The sequence below is a fragment of the Chrysoperla carnea genome, chromosome X (genome assembly GCF_905475395.1).
Source record: "Chrysoperla carnea chromosome X, inChrCarn1.1, whole genome shotgun sequence".
Taxonomy (NCBI): Eukaryota; Metazoa; Arthropoda; class Insecta; order Neuroptera; family Chrysopidae; genus Chrysoperla; species Chrysoperla carnea.
In genome coordinates this window covers 8,328,388-8,345,009 of record NC_058342.1, presented here as the reverse complement: position 1 = coordinate 8,345,009, position 16,622 = coordinate 8,328,388, and the positions used below count along the sequence as shown (strand labels likewise).

Genomic DNA, 16,622 nt, shown 5'->3' with positions numbered 1-16,622 from the left:
GGTTGAAAGCCTGAATAACGCAGGCGAGTGAAGTGGTTAAGAGTGACCGAGATTAAGTTGGAACTCTGGCTCGTTACCTTTAGGTTCATTCCTTTAATAGCTAAGAGTTACTAACACGAGGTGTAACTCTGACTCGCTATCACGACGTGTGAGTTGCGGACCTCAACTCGGGTGATGAGCTGCAGACTCATAAGTGCTATGGATTGGGCGCGAACCTCACCAAGGTAACGGTCCTGCCTGTCTCGGGACTTTGGTAGCTGAGATGGAAGACACACTAGAAGTTTCAGCGCGCTAACTGGGCGTAACCCAGTGGCCTGCCCTATCGGAAGGGGGTCTTGTTGGCCAGTGTTTAGGCACTGTCTGACCGTGGGGGTAAGGCTTAACAAAAATAGCTAGGTACCCCACGTACGACAAATACATATTAATGTCCCTATCTACCTGCTGGCCCAATATTGTGGAACCTGGTCATGGATGAGCTTCTCACCATTTTACAGAACAATGGTGTCAAAGTCGTGGCGTATGCAGACGATCTTTTGATCCTTGTTGAAGGTAGTTCCAGGCGTGCGCTGGAAACTACCGTTGGAGATATAATGGAGCCAGTTTATAGCTGGGGACGACGGGTTGGAGCAGAAGTGTCGGACAGTAAGACAGTCTGCATGCTCCTGCGGAGCAGGTTAGACCCGGAACGTCGCAGTTTGCGGGTGATCGTGGGAGGGGAGACCAAACGTATCTCCGGGGTTGGACAAGTGGTCTACCTCGGAGTTACACTTGGTACTGGGATGAGTTTGGTAGCCCACGTGAGAGCGATCAGGCCCAAAGTGGTTAAGTGCATGGCCACAATATCTAGGGTCATGCGCAGGGACTGGGGGATAAATACGAGGTCTGCCCGAATCCTTATTAGAGGTTGGGTGGAGGCAGCTGCGCTTTATGGTGCAGCTGCCTGGTATGAGTGTCCCAAATTTGAGAGCGCTCGTCTTGTGCTTGGGGCGGCACAGCGGGTTGTTCTCTACGGGGCACTCAGGGTGTGTCGGACGGTCTCGACCGAGGCCCTTCAGGTGCTCGGTGGGATGCTTCCCTGGGACCTCGAAGTATTGAGGAGGGCAGGCCTCTTCAAACTTAGAAGGGGGTACCGCTTTGGTGAGCTTGATTTGCTCACAAATGAAGAGGTTGGGGAGTTGAGTAGGGCCGAACTCCAAACTCTCATCAACGAGAGGGCGGTTGTTCGGTGGCAGGAGAGGTGGTGCCAGACGGGGAGGGGCCGTGTGACGTTCCGGTTTATTCCGGATGTCAGGGACATTAATCGGTTTCGCAATTGGACGTTTTCCCTCCAGGAGGGTTTCCTCCTGACGGGACACGGACGACTTTGCGGCCACCTTTTTGTGAGGGGCTTGGCGGACAATCCAGGTTGCTACTGCGGTGCTGAATGTGAGGATGCAGTGCACTTCTTGTGCGATTGCGGCGCATACGACCGCTTCCGGAACCTGGATGACATGTCCATTTACTGGGAAGGGGGTTCCTGGCATTTTGATAGAATCCTGGCTACCACAAGTAGCCGCAAGTGCTTCAGGGAGTTTGTGCACAGGGCTTTTGCCCTACGCACTCGATGGCTCGCTGGAGCGCAACAAGGCGAAGAGGTAGCTATTGGAAATTAGTGGTGCATGTATGACTGTCTTGTCCGACTGGACGAGTTGCAGTCCGAATTGGTGATGTTGCTGTGCTGTGTCCTTCGTGTTGTCGTGTCTCATTTCAGAAGGCACGACATTTTTAGTAGTTGAGGTGATGGCGCTGTTTTGGGGCGTGGCGTCGGGGGGACCCGTCGACCACACCCCATAATGATTTTTATCCTAGCTGGTTAGCGGATTTTTTAGACTGGCAGAGGTTTCCTGCTGCCAGTTCTTTTTTGTTGTGGCGTTAGTCCGACAATGTTTCATTGTCGGACTCTTATCTGTTTTCTTTTTTCCTTCTTTTCTCTTCACCAGGGGCTATCTTTGAATCTATCTGGGGCGGGATAGAGTCATTGCGGGTCAGGCTTCACCTGGTCCTTATGTGGGTGGGACTCGGCTTCACCTGGATTTTAAACTTTGTTAAAATGTCATGTGTATGCCTGGCTGGTGTTTGTAAGAACGCTAGCCTGGCCTGGACATGCCAAGTAGTCACCTATGACATAACAAGGCATGTTTCAGGGACAACGCCGAACCCAGGCGGTTAATTGGGTACCATGGGTCACTTGCGTCCAAGCCCCATACACAGGGTGTTTCCACTGGCCTGTGTGTGTGCAAGTGAAATGAGGACGGACTCGTGGGGGCAGTGTGTTAGAGCTTATATCGCAAGCTAGAGGGGGTAGTGCAGGCCTGCTGAGACCTTCAGTTGAGGAAGCACTCCTGTCTACCTTGTATCGGCGGGTGAGCAGCGTCTGGCTTCGGCCTCTGCTCGGGTGGGGACCTGCAGAGTCCCAAGCGTTTTAGGTAGTGCGCGCTCTTCACCAAAGGGCTTCCCTAGGCTTACACCGAAAGGAAGGATTGGTAGCCGTTGGCTGTTAGCCCGCGGCGCGCTGATTGAGGCGTATCTCAATCCCGTCCCCATGGGGGGCGTGAGGGTTAGGCTTAAATAGCAGGTACCTCACGTAAAATTTTGTTTCTTCAATGTCCCTATCTACCCTGCCACCGACCGCAGTGTCGGTGGAACCAGAGCACACTGGTACCAGGCGGGTCCCCGGGTGGCGGATAGGGGATGCCGGTCGGTTTGCACTTACCACTGATTGGTTGGAGCTTGCTCCCCCGGACCAAAGTTTGCGCGTGGGAAGGAAAACCCATAAAACCAGTTCCTGTGGTGTCTTGTGGCGTTTCGTGGCTGTTCTCTCCTGTTGTTATATGTTTCTCCCTTGTAATATACTGCCGTATATTATAAATAAGTTCCAAATAAGAATAACGATTTAACGTATAATACAATATTTATTTAACACAAATTATAATGAAATACAATATACACAAATTTAACTTCCAGTTCGAATAATTGTTGAACATTCACGTTTGATGGTTGAATTACAAGTGAACTCCTTAACCACTTAATGGCGGCAATGACCCATAGCCGGAACATCTACGAGACCAAGTATATTTACTACGTGATTCTACGAAATAATACACGGAGCCACTTCTATGATATAGCTACGAATATTAAGTCAGCCATCTATACGTACTATCGAACATCGATGTACCTCTATGTCCGTAAGACACATGTACTTAGTTAGACTATTAATGACTTAAGTATTCGCTATCACCGGTCATGCTAATTTGAACTTTTGATCAATAGATGTCACATATACTACAGCACCCCCTTTAGTTCGCTTGTATTCTAAAACATAAAAAAAATTAAAAAAAGTATAATAATTTTTAACAAAAAAATCATTCTTTAAATGAATAAATAAAAAAAATATATCCTTATTTTTGGCACTCCGAACGACATTGACTCCGTAGGTTATAACGGGGCTCCTCACGTGTGAGTTGAACTTCCTCGTTATTTACGGTCGCCGTTTCGGGTTCGGTTGACGGCATTAGCTGTGGCGATCGTAGGGTGTGGGGCACATAAATATTATCGTCTTTCAACGCAGGCTCCACCGCTTTTATTATTTGGTTTGCATGGCGCTTCCATAGTTTGCGTAGGCCTGTGACTGAGATTAAGTAAATTTGGCGTCCTAATTTTTTAGTAATTATTCCTTTAGTCCAAGAAACTTTTCCTGGAACACTGTAATCTTTTACTAAAACAACGTCCTTAATTTCCAATATCTTTTTAGCTTTTCCTTTGTAGTTTTCATTTTGCATTAGTTGCCGTTTTACCACTTGATCGCTCACAACATCCACCGAACCTCTGCTTCCAGGATCTCTGCGCGGATTTAATAAATCAAATCGATTTCTTATATTTCGGTTAAGCATTAGTTTAGCTGGTGTGTCTCCAGTTGTATTGTGGATGGAATTCCTGTAATCTAATAAATACGCCTGTAAATATTGGTCCAATTCACCTGCCTTAATACCATGTAAGGCCTTCTTTAATGCCAATTTTACTAGCTTCACTCCGTTTTCGGCTTGTCCGTTAGATGCGGGGTGTCCAACGGGACTTCTCAGATCTTTTATGCCATTAATTTCAAGAAACTTTTGAAATTCTCGTGACACGAATGTGGTCCCATTGTCCGAAACTAGAAATTTGGGTATTCCAAACCTTGCAAAGATTGGCCTTAACATTTGTATGGTGTGATTGGCTGTAATTGATTTGTTCATGTCGATACACTCAAGCCATTTACTATGGGCATCGACAATTATTAAAAAGTATTTTCCAAATATAGGTCCCATAAAATCCAAATGAACCCTTGACCATGGTTCGTCTGGCCAGTTCCAATTTATTAATTCACTCTTTGGGGGTGTATTCCTACACTGGAGACAACTCTCGCAGGATTTTGCTAAGTTTTCCAAATCCTTATCTAAATTGGGCCACCAAAAATAACTTCTAGCCAGCGCTTTCATTTTACAAATCCCAAGGTGGGTTTTATGGATTTCCGACAAAACTTTAGGCCGTAACTCGGTTGGAATTATTAGCCTATAACCCCAAAATACACAATTGTTCTCGGTGGACAAGCTGTCGCAACGTAATTTATAGGGTGCTAATTCTTGTATGACATTTTTTGGCCACCCAGTATTAATATTTATTAAAACTTGTTTCAACAGTTTATCTTTTTCTGTCACCTTTTTTACCTCATCAAAAGTTATCGGCAAGGCTTGTGATTCGTTAATGTAGTGTACGTACACGTCTCCATCGTCAACAAGATAATCCTTTTCCGAAGCAGGTAGCGGTAACCTTGATAAAAAGTCAGCGATATTTATTTTTGTGTTCACGTATTTAATGTCGAACGTATATCCTGACAAAATTAATGCGTAACGCTGTAGCCGATTTGCTGCTAATGGTGGTATTCCTCTTTTGGGACCAAATATAGCTACGAGCGCCTGGTTGTCAGTTTCTAACAGAAATTTCCGACCGTATAAAAATTGGTGGAATTTTTTTACCCCATACACAATTGCTAAAGCCTCTTTACTTATCTGTGAGTAGTTTTTCTCACTTGGACCCAAAGTCCTTGAAGCAAAGGCGATTGGGCGAACGACTTTATTAATGTATTCGTGCGATAGAATTGCAGAGATGCCTACTGGACTTGCATCGACTGTTAATTTTATTGGTACTTTTGGGTCATAGTGAGCCAGCACGTTATTTGATGTCAACGCAAGTTTTAGCTCGTTGAATGCCTTCGCCTGATTTTCTCCCCACCGAAACTCGACATTAGTCCCTAACAGTTCATAGAGAGGAGCTATGCTCATGTTGGGTATGAACCTTCTATAATAATTGGTTAGCCCCAAAAGCGCTTGTAATTCCTTGATACATTTGGGGGCTTCTGCATTTTTCATAGCTTCTGTTTTATGTGGGCACATATGGAGGCCGTTTTTGTCCAAGATATGCCCCAAATAAGATATCTTGTCCTTGAGGAATTCACATTTTTCCTTACGCACCCTTAATCCTGACTCCTGTAATCGGCTCAACACCCTACTTAACCTCTTTAGGTGCTCGGCTCGATTTGTGGCTGTGACCAAAATGTCATCCATAAAAACAACTACACCCGGGTACCCAGAAAACAATGAATCCATAGTTTTCTGAAAAATAGCCGGCGCAGAAGCTATTCCGTAAACTAACCGTGTATACCTAAAAAGTCCTTTTGAAGTCGAGATAGTTGTTAGGTTCCTACTTTCCGGATCCAATACCAAATGTTGGTACGCCATAGAGAGATCTATTTTTGAAAATTCCTGTCCCCCATGCAGTTTTGCGAATATTTCCTCGATTCTCGGTAATGGATATTGCTCGACTTTTAAATGCGGATTAAGAGTGACTTTATAGTCTCCGCAAATTCTGATATCACCGTTTTTCTTTATAATCGGCACAATCGGTGTACCCCATAGACTATAATCCACCGGTTCGAGTACTCCCATTTTGACAAGCTTGTCTATTTCTTTTTCAACCTTGGCTTTAATTGCCAGTGGAACCGGTCTTGGTTTGCAAAATTTTGGTTCCGCCTCTTTTGACAGTTTTAACGTAACCACGGATTTATTGAATTTACCTAATTCGTCTTGAAATACCTTTTTATATTGCTCTAACACTTGTAAAACCCCATCGATAGATAAATGTTTAATTTCCTGTAGCCCTATATTGAAAGCGTACATCCAATTTCTCCCCAGTATAGGAGGACCCCCAGAATCAATCACAAAAATTTTTAGAGGTCTAATGGATTTCTGAAATCGTACATTTATCTGAAAAATACCTTTAATCTTCATTAGATTACCATTATAAGCTGCCAAATTTGTCTTTGTTTCTACCAATGGGTACTTTGTAAAATATTTCTGATACATCTTGTAGGAAATGGCCGAAATCGGAGATCCGCTATCGATTTTCATTATTACCGAAACTCCATCCATGCACACTTCTGTACTAATTGGTTCGCACTCAACGTTTGTCCTGAAATGAAACATAGATAAATTAGCATCATCCTCGAAGTTTATGTAATTATTGTAATTAGTGTAATTAGTAAGGTCCTTATTTCTACACATCTTCTTTAGATGGCCCTTGGACCCACACTTCTTGCATCGATAATTCTTAAATCTGCACTGACTTTCTTGATGGTTTGTGTACCCACAAACACGACATTTCTTCACTGCCTTTTCATCATTTGATTTCCGCTGTGAATTTCCACTTGTTTTCCCTTTTCTCTGGGCTTGCCGATGATTCTTTATATCATTGTCAATCCTGTGGATTCCCATCGTACCCGGTTCTGATTTTATTTCTATACCGGTTGAATCGTATTGATGACTGATGCAGTCAATGGAATTTGCAATTCGAATGGCTTCCTCAAAAGTCAACTTTTGTACATTTTCAGAAAATAATTTGTCTTTAACCGGCCCAATTGGCATTCCCATGATGAATTTATCTCTTAGAACCATGTCTAAATGATCCAGAAATTCACATTTAGTTGACAATGCACGTATTCTGGCTGCCCATTCTGAAATTGTTTCGCCTGACTGTTTGGTTGCTTCGTAAAACTTGCGCCGCTCTGCAAATTCGGAATGTGGTGGTTTGAAGTGTCGTCCCAAAATATCAAGTAATTTCTCATAATCTTCCGAATCAGGACTTTTCGGATGACTCAAATTAATTAACAGCTGGAACGTATCGGAATGTAATGCGTTGATTAAAATTGCCCGCCGTTTTATAACGTTATCACTACTAATGTCGTTCATTATGAAAAATTGTTCTAGCTGTTTTTCGAAAATATTCCAACTATTGTATTCATGATTAAAACGTGGAATTTGTCCGAAAATACCATGTGATGTTGACGCGGTTCCAGTCATTTTGTTAATCACCAATGAACAAAATGTTAAAAAAAATACACGTGGTGTTATTTTTCGCGCGTTTTCGTTAATATCCTCGTCGCCACTGTAATATACTGACGTATATTATAAATAAGTTCCAAATAAGAATAACGATTTAACGTATAATACAATATTTATTTAACACAAATTATAATGAAATACAATATACACAAATTTAACTTCCAGTTCGAATAATTGTTGAACATTCACGTTTGATGGTTGAATTACAAGTGAACTCCTTAACCACTTAATGGCGGCAATGACCCATAGCCGGAACATCTACGAGACCAAGTATATTTACTACGTGATTCTACGAAATAATACACGGAGCCACTTCTATGATATAGCTACGAATATTAAGTCAGGATCTATACGTACTATCGAACATCGATGTACCTCTATGTCCGTAAGACACCTGTACTTAGTTAGACTATTAATGACTTAAGTATTCGCTATCACCGGTCATGCTAATTTGAACTTTTGATCAATAGATGTCACATATACTACATCCCTATATGTGGCCGGCCGACCCGCTATGCATGCTGGGAGTGGCCAATACTGATGTGAGGATACCTCGCATCAGTGGAGGTCTGATGTGCGCTTGCGCTGCCGACGTGTGTGTGGTGGGAAGGTCTAACGACTAGCTTCGGACCCTGGCCAGGAAGTGTGTGTTGAACACAGAGGTCGGAACCTGTGTTGCTCCGGGCGGGTAATGGTGCGTCCGTGATTTCCGGCACCATTCCTGGTAACCCCAGGTGAGTGTTGGGCCCCTGAGTACAGGGGTGGGAGCCTCTGATGCCCACGGGATCAGTTGTCTCCCTGGGTGTACCCGTTCTCAACTATACTCGGCTCGCCCCTCCACACACGATTAGTCGTAACAATGCGGATTCTGGATAATTTAAATAATAAAGATGTATGTTCTAGAGGCCAGTCATCGGCCGGAAGGGATGACAAAGCTGGTGGTACTGTTTCAGCTGGAACGAGCGACGGAGCTGGCAGACAGGAGACGATGGAGGTTGGTAGTATACCTAAGGAAGGCCGAGGCTGCAAATGGCGAAACAGGGAAGAAACGGATGAAGATCTTTCTGACACCGACACACAGGCTGAGGGGAAAACGACTAAGATACCAAGGAGGGGGACTGGAGATAGGACCCAGATGATCACGAGCGCAATAGTGGCAAAACAACGACTGAAGGAGTGCCAGCGGAAGAAGGATGAGAGATGCGCTACGATTAAAGGTAAGAAGGTTAAAGGCAGCGCAGAGGGAGTGCAGGCTATCATCGAGATAGCTGCTGGGTATGAAGCTCTCATCAACGAGCTAATCAAGGGGATGGAGAGCAAACATGACGATTTGGTGAAGCAGTTTGCTGATGACGTTAAACATCTATTAAGGGGGGAGACGACTGAATCTACGACTCAAGATGTTACTGACCCGAAAGTGGGAAATCAGGTGCCGTCCAAGGGGAAGTCTTACGCCTGTGTGGTCAGGGCCGAGGATAAAGAAGTCACCCCGGCAGAAGTGAAAAAGAAAATTGAGAATATCGCCAGGCAGCACGACACAGGTGTCCGAGTAAGGGCAATCAGGACTGTCCGGACCGGGGTGGCGATCGTAACTCGCAGTAAGGATGAAGCGGCGACTTTAAAAGGAATGGCACAGTTTCGAGAAGCCGGATTAATAGCGGAGGAGCCTCGCGGGATTGCCCCGCGAATGCTGATATATGACGTCCCCGATGACATGATGGATGATGTCTTGCTGGAGCAATTACACAGTAAGAATCTGTCGTATAAGGGCTGTACACTCTCCAACGTAAAGGAGAGGATCAAAATAATTAATAGAAGAGGAAGCAAGCCGGACGTAAAGAACGTGCTATTGGAAATCCCCGTGGACTGGAGAACGTTCCTGGTTGGTGGCGGGATTAATATCTTGTAGACCAGATATTTAAATAAAAATTTATTTATTTAATTAAATTTACAATTTAATTTACACTTGTACAAAATGTTAAGTAACAACAATTAAAAATAAATATTTTTATGAAACAAATTATTTAACAATCCGAACATATGTCAAACGATTGTAATAATAAGTATTATTGAAACAAAGTTATCCGAACCCGAACATACGTCAAAAAGTTTGGATACTAAGTATTTTTGTACATTAGATAGTTTACTTTATATATGCTTTTAAAGTACTACTTTGTAATTAAAGGATGTGTTTTTAAAAGATCCTTTTTGTAATATGATCCTTTGTACAACACTTGACCGTCCAGATGTTATAACATTAACATTATTAAAGGTCAACTTTCTCATAATATTTAAAGGACAGTTTTCTGAGAAATATTTAAGTATAGCAATATTTAAAATAAACTTTCTAAAATAACTATTCTGAACGCGCTTAAATGCGACGTCCACGAGTGTGGACTGTATACGAACGAAAATATAATAAGATTTAATAAACCAGATAAAAAATAACAATTATACAAATAAATTTTCTTTGGGCTTACCTTGATTAATTTTCACCGGTAGTGATTGGTGATTTAGGGGTAAATTCGGAAAAGGGGAATTGTGGATAAATCACCAATTGGCGGCTGACGTTAGTTGGCCGCTAATATGTTGGTTGTGGTCCAATTCACTTTATTTAATATAATTGTTCGTACTAAATTTCGAATCACTAAAATTCCTTCGATCTTCAAAAAAAAAACTCAACTAACTGAATTTATTTTCAATGACTAAATTTATATCTAAGTATTCCAAACTAACTGGAATCGATTTAAACGAAAATACAAAACCAACTAACTGGTATCGATTTCTTTTTTTAACTATACAAAAAACGATATTTGTACAATAACAAAAAAAATATATTTTTTACAAATAAACTAGTGCCGACCTTTATATGTGTCGGTTGATTAAACTAATTTTTATTTATCGATATTTGATTTGATTCGATTAGTATAGGCGCCAACATAGCCCCCGCTCAGAACGATATTTTTTGAGCTAACTCAGAAAAACGCTTCTGAAACTAATCATTTTTTAAAACGATATGCAATGAGCAGTCTATCGTAAATAATAAGTCTACGGCGCAACATAATATGCGTCTGTGGCTAAGTAACATAACCAACCAAAGTGTCAAATAATAAACAATACAATAATTTGTAGACTTAAAGTTACTCAATGTATTCCAAAATAAAGACAATTTCATTTCATATTATCTGCAATCACTGTGACAATCAAAATATCGAAAAATCGAATAATTTAATAGTGTTATCAAATTTGTAAAAAAAAAAAAAAAAAAAAAGAAATAAAAACTAAACTAAAATTAATAAGGTGATGAGGCGGACAAATTAAATGAAAACATTGATTATTGTGAGGGTAAGGGGCATAATCTCACAACTGGTCGTTTATATAGACCCGATTTAGTTTTCACCTCCACCACCCGAACAATACCATCTATGCCAGGGAATAATTTTTCGACTCTACCGACTGGCCAACGAAGAACGGGTACGTTATCTTGTTTAATAACCACCAGGGTTCCTAATTGGATAGGATAACCAGGAACATTCCATTTTTGCCTTAATTGCATTTGTGTCAAGTAATCATTTTTCCACCGTTTCCAGAACCCTTGTACCAAATGATCCAATAATCGTTTCCGATCGAGTAAATTTACCGGACGGTTTGGAACACTTGGTGAAGGTAATGAATCTAACGGGGTCATGGTAAGAAAATGAGCTGGTGTCAAAGGTATGGGATCGGTTGGGTCAGTACTCAACCAAGATAGAGGCCTGGAATTTAGTAATGCCTCTATTTGAACCAATACCGTATTCAACTCTTCATATGAAAGAATTTGATCCCCGACAACTTTGTATAAATGGGTCTTAACACACTTCACTTGCACTTCCCATATACCGGAAAAATGTTGACTAAAAGGAGGCTGGAATTTCCAGGTAATTTTCCGATGAGCTAACTCGGCAGCCCATTTTTTTTCAAATTCATCAGAATTCAATAATTTATATAAATTTTCTAATTCGTTTTTAGCCCCAATAAAGTTAGTACCATTATCGGAGTACACCACTGAACATGCGCCCCTTCTGGATAAAAAGCGTTTGAAGGCAGCCAAAAATAGATCGGTTGATAAATCCGACACGAGTTCTAAATGGAGAGCTTTAGTACATAAGCATATGAATAAACATAAGTATGCCTTTTGGCTCTTTACTCCACGATTTCGACTCATAGTAATGAAGAATGGCCCTGCAAAATCAACCCCAACATGTAAAAAGGATTTTGAAGTTTCTGAAACTCTAACTGAAGGTAAATCCGCCATTTTGGGAAAAACGGGCTTCGGATTTAATTTAAAACAATGGTTGCATTTCCTCAAGTTATGCCTAATTGTATTACGGGCGCCCAGTATCCAATATTTTTGGCGTAGTATGGATGAAACTAACGATGGCCCTGTATGTAAGTTTTCTTTATGACAATTTTCTATTAATAAATTAATAAAATTATCTTTCTTAGGGAGAAGTAGTGGATGCTTTTGCTCAAAACTAATATCAGCATTTCGTAAACGTCCACCTACACGTATCAGCCCATCATGCAAAAAGAGACTAAGTGGTCGTAAATTTGCAGTGGAAAGGCTTCTATTTTCCAACGATCGAATATCGTCTGCAAAATGGTGATTTTGAATCACCCTAACTAAGACTAATTCAGCTTTAACTAAATCGGAGGCGTTAATACTACCCTTAGAAGACAAAATTATTATAAATCGTAAAATATAGACGGTTGTTCGTATCATTTTTTTTCCAAGAAGAAATTTTCTGAATAAATGCATATACAGAATTTTCCTGCCTTTGAGTAGCAATCATAACCGTTAATTTTTCTTCAGGCATAACGTCCAAATTAACAGAAATTTTTCTTATTGGCCACGATGAAGGTTCTAATTTTAACCACTCTGGACCCGTAACCCAATTAGGCATTTTCATGAATTGAGATGGACTTAATCCTCGAGAAAGTACATCGCTAATATTTTGTACCCCCTCTACATGAAACCAATTTTCATTTGATACCAACGATTGTATTAATGAAACTCGGTTGGCAACGAATGTTTGCCAACGATAGGGTGGGGATCCAATCCAATTCAAAGTTACTGTCGAATCGGAAAATGCAAATAATTTTCGAACCTGAACGCGCGGTTCCAAACTGGACATTGCAAATTTAAACAACCTGGCCAACAAAACAGCTGCACACAACTCCAATCTTGGAATAGATTCCGTTCGCATTGGAGCAACCTTGGTTTTCGCACAAACTAGATTAACCAATATTTTATTAGTCGGCGTAACCGTCCTAATGTAAATCATAGCGCCATAAGATTCTAAACATGCGTCGCAAAATCCGATTAATTCAACCGGTAAATCTTTAATCGCCCCAAAATGACGAGGAATTTTAAACAATTCTAAACATTTTAAATCAGTTTGGAAATTTTCCCAGAATAAACAAATTTCCCTATCAGGAGCCTCGTCCCAATCCAATTTTAATATCCACAATTTTTTTATTAAGAGTTTTATTAATAGTGTTACAGGTGCTAATATTCCTAACGGATCAAACAACCTAGCGACTGTCGAAAGTACATTACGTTTAGTGCAGGGTCTAAGTTCGGCATTAATACTAAAAGTGAAAACATCCGAATGAGGGTACCACTGCATACCCAATATTTTCAGACTGTCTGAATCAAAGGATACTATTTTAGGAGAACGGTCCTTTTCGGGCACAAAAGAAAATAATTCCTGAGAATTTGTCGCCCATTTTGTCAATTCAAATTGGGCCGATCCAGATAACTCAATGAGCTGCGAATATAATTCCGTAGCTTCTTTGACCGTGTTGACGCTTGTGACCAAATCGTCCATGAAAAAATCACGTTGAACAATTGACGAAGCAAACGGGTATTTGTCGGCTTCATCTAACGCCAATTGTTTTAACGTTCTTAAAGCTAAAAATGGCGAACTCTTTACACCAAAACTAACGGTGTCTAACGAATATACTAAAATTTCATCGGTTTTTGAGAAGCGCCATAATATTAGCTGAAATTTTCTGTGATCTGGATGCATTCCGATTCTCAGATACATTTGACGAATATCTGCTGTGAATGCAACCGAAAACAAACGAAAATTTAAAAACAAACTAACTACATCCGATTGTAGTTTAGCGCCAGTATAAAGCAAGTCATTCAAAGATACTTGCTTTGTAGTTTTAGCGCTTGCGTCGAAAACGAATCGAAGAGGGGTGGACACACTGTCCGGTTTAAATACACCATGGTGTGGGATGAAATAATGGGGAATAGACGGGTTATTTTTTACTAAAGATATATAACCCTTTTCTAAATGTTCCCTAATTACGGCACTGTATTGTTGCTTCAACGTTGGATTTTTATCGAATTTATTTTCCAAAGCTTTAAACCGTTTTAAAGCGTTTGAGTATGACTCGCCTAATTTATCGGCGTTATGTTTAAAAGGTAAAGATACCACATATCGTCCCGAATTCTCCCGCATTACGGTCGACGCAAAAATTCTCTCGCATTCCACATCTTCTGGACTCTCGAAATTTTGTGTTGGAATGTCCTCTAATTCCCAAAATTTACGCACCAACTTTTCTAATGGCGGTTTCACCTGAGTGTGAAAGGATTGTACCGACGTGGATGCTACTGGCAAATTGGGTACACAGCCCATTATTACGAAACCCAACTTTGTTTCAAGGGCAATAAGTGAATTAATTTTACTTTTGATTTTACGTGATTCTAATAAAGTGGCAAACATTTGAGCCCCTAATATGCCCTCTATAGGACCAGGCTCACAAAATTGATCATCCGCTAATGGTAGATAACTAAAATGTTCCCACGATTCTCGTAAAATTTTGACATTAGGTAACCGATCTGTGATTTTTTCGATTACAAAAACATTAACTTTATAGTTGACGCATGAATTTAAACGTGAATAAATAATTAAATCCGAGGCTCCTAAAACCTGACTGTCCCCACCAAAGCCCTTAACAACCATATTCGAAGACGATATATTTAATCTAAGTTTCTTAATACAACCTTCCGTCAAGAAATTCCCTTGACTACCAGAATCTAGCAAGAAACGTACTCTATGCCTGACACCGACATGATCGTATACATGGACAATTACCGTTGACAACAACACTGTAGAACCGCATTTGATTATAGAATCATCGACTGTCGAACAAAATGCTGACGTATCACTTTGAACTACACCGGGGCTACTTGGACTGGTAACAGAATCACTTTGACTCACAACGGAACTTGTACTATTATTATTTACAGGCTTGACGAAATGTAGCAAACTATTGTGTTTATAGTGGCAAACGTTACATACGGACGGACTTTTACATTGTACAACCTTGTGATTTTCAAAACAATTAATGCACATACCTTTCCCTTTTATTATTTTAAATCTATCCGATGCAGATTTATCCAGAAATTTTGTACAGGTTTTTATATCCGTATGTTGATTGGAGTTACAAATTAAGCAACGATTGCTCTTTCGATTGGTTTCTCCAAAAAATGCGTGTGATTTGGATTTTACATTTTGGTATGTCGAACTGGATTTTCCATGACCTAATGTGCTATTGTATATTTGAATCTGCTGCTTGATAAATGCAGTAATCTCCGCATAAGTAAAGATACTGGAATTTCTTCGAGTATTTTCAAACAGATTGCGCGTATCTGGATCCAATTTCGACCACAATAAATATGCGTACGTAAAATCTAATAAATCAGCTATATCTAATTCCTTAAGGGCACGGTATGATGCATCACATCTGTCTAGGATATTATCCAAATTATTGACTGAACCTGACTGTGCAGGTTTAAAATCCAAAATTTGTTGTAGGTAAGAACCGGCCAGGATACGTGGGTTTTGATACCTTTCGCAGAGCTTATCCCAAATAATTTGATAATTCGATCCAATAGGGGGTAAGCCAGTACAAACATTTTTTGCCTTCCCCGAAAGCTGTCCTATTAAATAATTTATTTTGTCCGCATTACTCAATCGACTATTAGTGTGAATGGAGGACTTAAAACACTCATAAAAAATTGGCCATTCTAGGATATTACCGGAAAATGTAGGTAGAGATAATTTAGGCAGCTTAGGCATCATTCAAGATGATGATTCTAAATTGGAAACAGATGCCTCGTTGACTCTGACTTCGACTTTCGGGGTAATATCTTCAGCGCAAGTTAATATTTCGCAATATAAATCGTCGAAAGCTTCGAGAAGTTGATAATTGGGTACAAAATCGGGATCCATTTTTAATTTCAATTCGTTTATCCGTTCAATAATATCGATGTAGTTAGCCTTGGTTTCCTCTAAACATTTTATTTTTGTGAGGAAATTTTTACGCACTGTTACATTATCGATATCCTGAGTATATTCAAATAATTTTTGAATTCTTCGGAAAAACATTTCCTTTCGGCTATTGAGAATTTTCAGTTTAGCCTCATCACTCGCCATTTTATTTTATTTTTTTTTTTACCAAATAATATTTAAATGTAAGAAAAATGTAAACTAAGTATGGGAATGAAATAATAAAGAATTGTTATCTAAATACGAAATAATAAAAAATTAAATTAATTAAATATTAAATCAATTAAATGCTAAATTGCATTACAGGTATATTGGAAACGGATAATTTTATCAGAATCGAATAAAACTGGAATAAGCTCATGAATCGAAAATCTAAAATAATTGTATGAAATCTAAAATTGCAGATAATATGAGAATCAAAATATTCACTAATTACAATAAATATTTCAGCAATAAATATTTACAATTGGAATAAGTTCTTGTATCGAAAATCTAAAATAATGGTCAAATAAATGAAATTGCAGATAATACGCAAATCGAAAATAATCAATAATTACAATAAATATTTCAACAAATGATTGAATCAAATTATTGATTATTACTCCCAAATAAATTCAATTAATAAACAGCTTTTTGTAAACCACTGTTACATAATTTGAACAAACAAATTTTTATTTTTCACATACTAGTCTGAAATTACGCAATACAGACCGCATGTTTTTTATCAAAAAAAAAAAATAATTTCGAGTATGTTGTAATTTAAATTAATTCATCCTAAATCGAATTAATCAAATATCGATATTGT

At 39.7% G+C, this 16,622-nt stretch overlaps 1 protein-coding gene across 4 annotated transcripts; it reads left to right on the top strand.

Moving 5' to 3' along the window:
• The first annotated feature begins 10,563 nt into the window (after positions 1-10,563).
• LOC123302391 lies at positions 10,564-16,213 on the top strand. 4 transcript variants are annotated; one of them, XM_044885312.1, is made up of 4 exons: positions 10,564-10,946; positions 11,063-11,389; positions 11,481-11,900; positions 16,124-16,213. In XM_044885312.1, the coding sequence occupies exons 2-4, from the start codon at positions 11,314-11,316 to the stop codon at positions 16,159-16,161; spliced, it is 534 nt and encodes a 177-aa protein (XP_044741247.1). In that variant the 5' UTR covers positions 10,564-10,946; positions 11,063-11,313; the 3' UTR covers positions 16,162-16,213. The 4 variants fall into 4 exon arrangements, with proteins under 4 accessions (XP_044741247.1, XP_044741248.1, XP_044741245.1 ...); XM_044885313.1 differs by lacking the exon at positions 16,124-16,213 and adding an exon at positions 11,958-12,165 and having other exon boundaries at positions 11,481-11,896; XM_044885310.1 differs by lacking the exon at positions 16,124-16,213 and adding an exon at positions 11,958-12,165.
• The last annotated feature ends 409 nt before the right edge of the window (positions 16,214-16,622 follow it).

Coding starts and splice junctions, on each gene's coding strand:
- LOC123302391 (XM_044885310.1), top strand. CDS start 11,314: ATGGGTCTTAACACACTTCACTTGCACTTCCCATATACCGGAAAAATG. Junction 11,390..11,480: donor AAGGAGGCTGGAATTTCCAG/GTAATTTTCCGA, acceptor ATTCGTTTTTAG/CCCCAATAAAGTTAGTACCA. Junction 11,901..11,957: donor AACTAACGATGGCCCTGTAT/GTAAGTTTTCTT, acceptor TATCTTTCTTAG/GGAGAAGTAGTGGATGCTTT.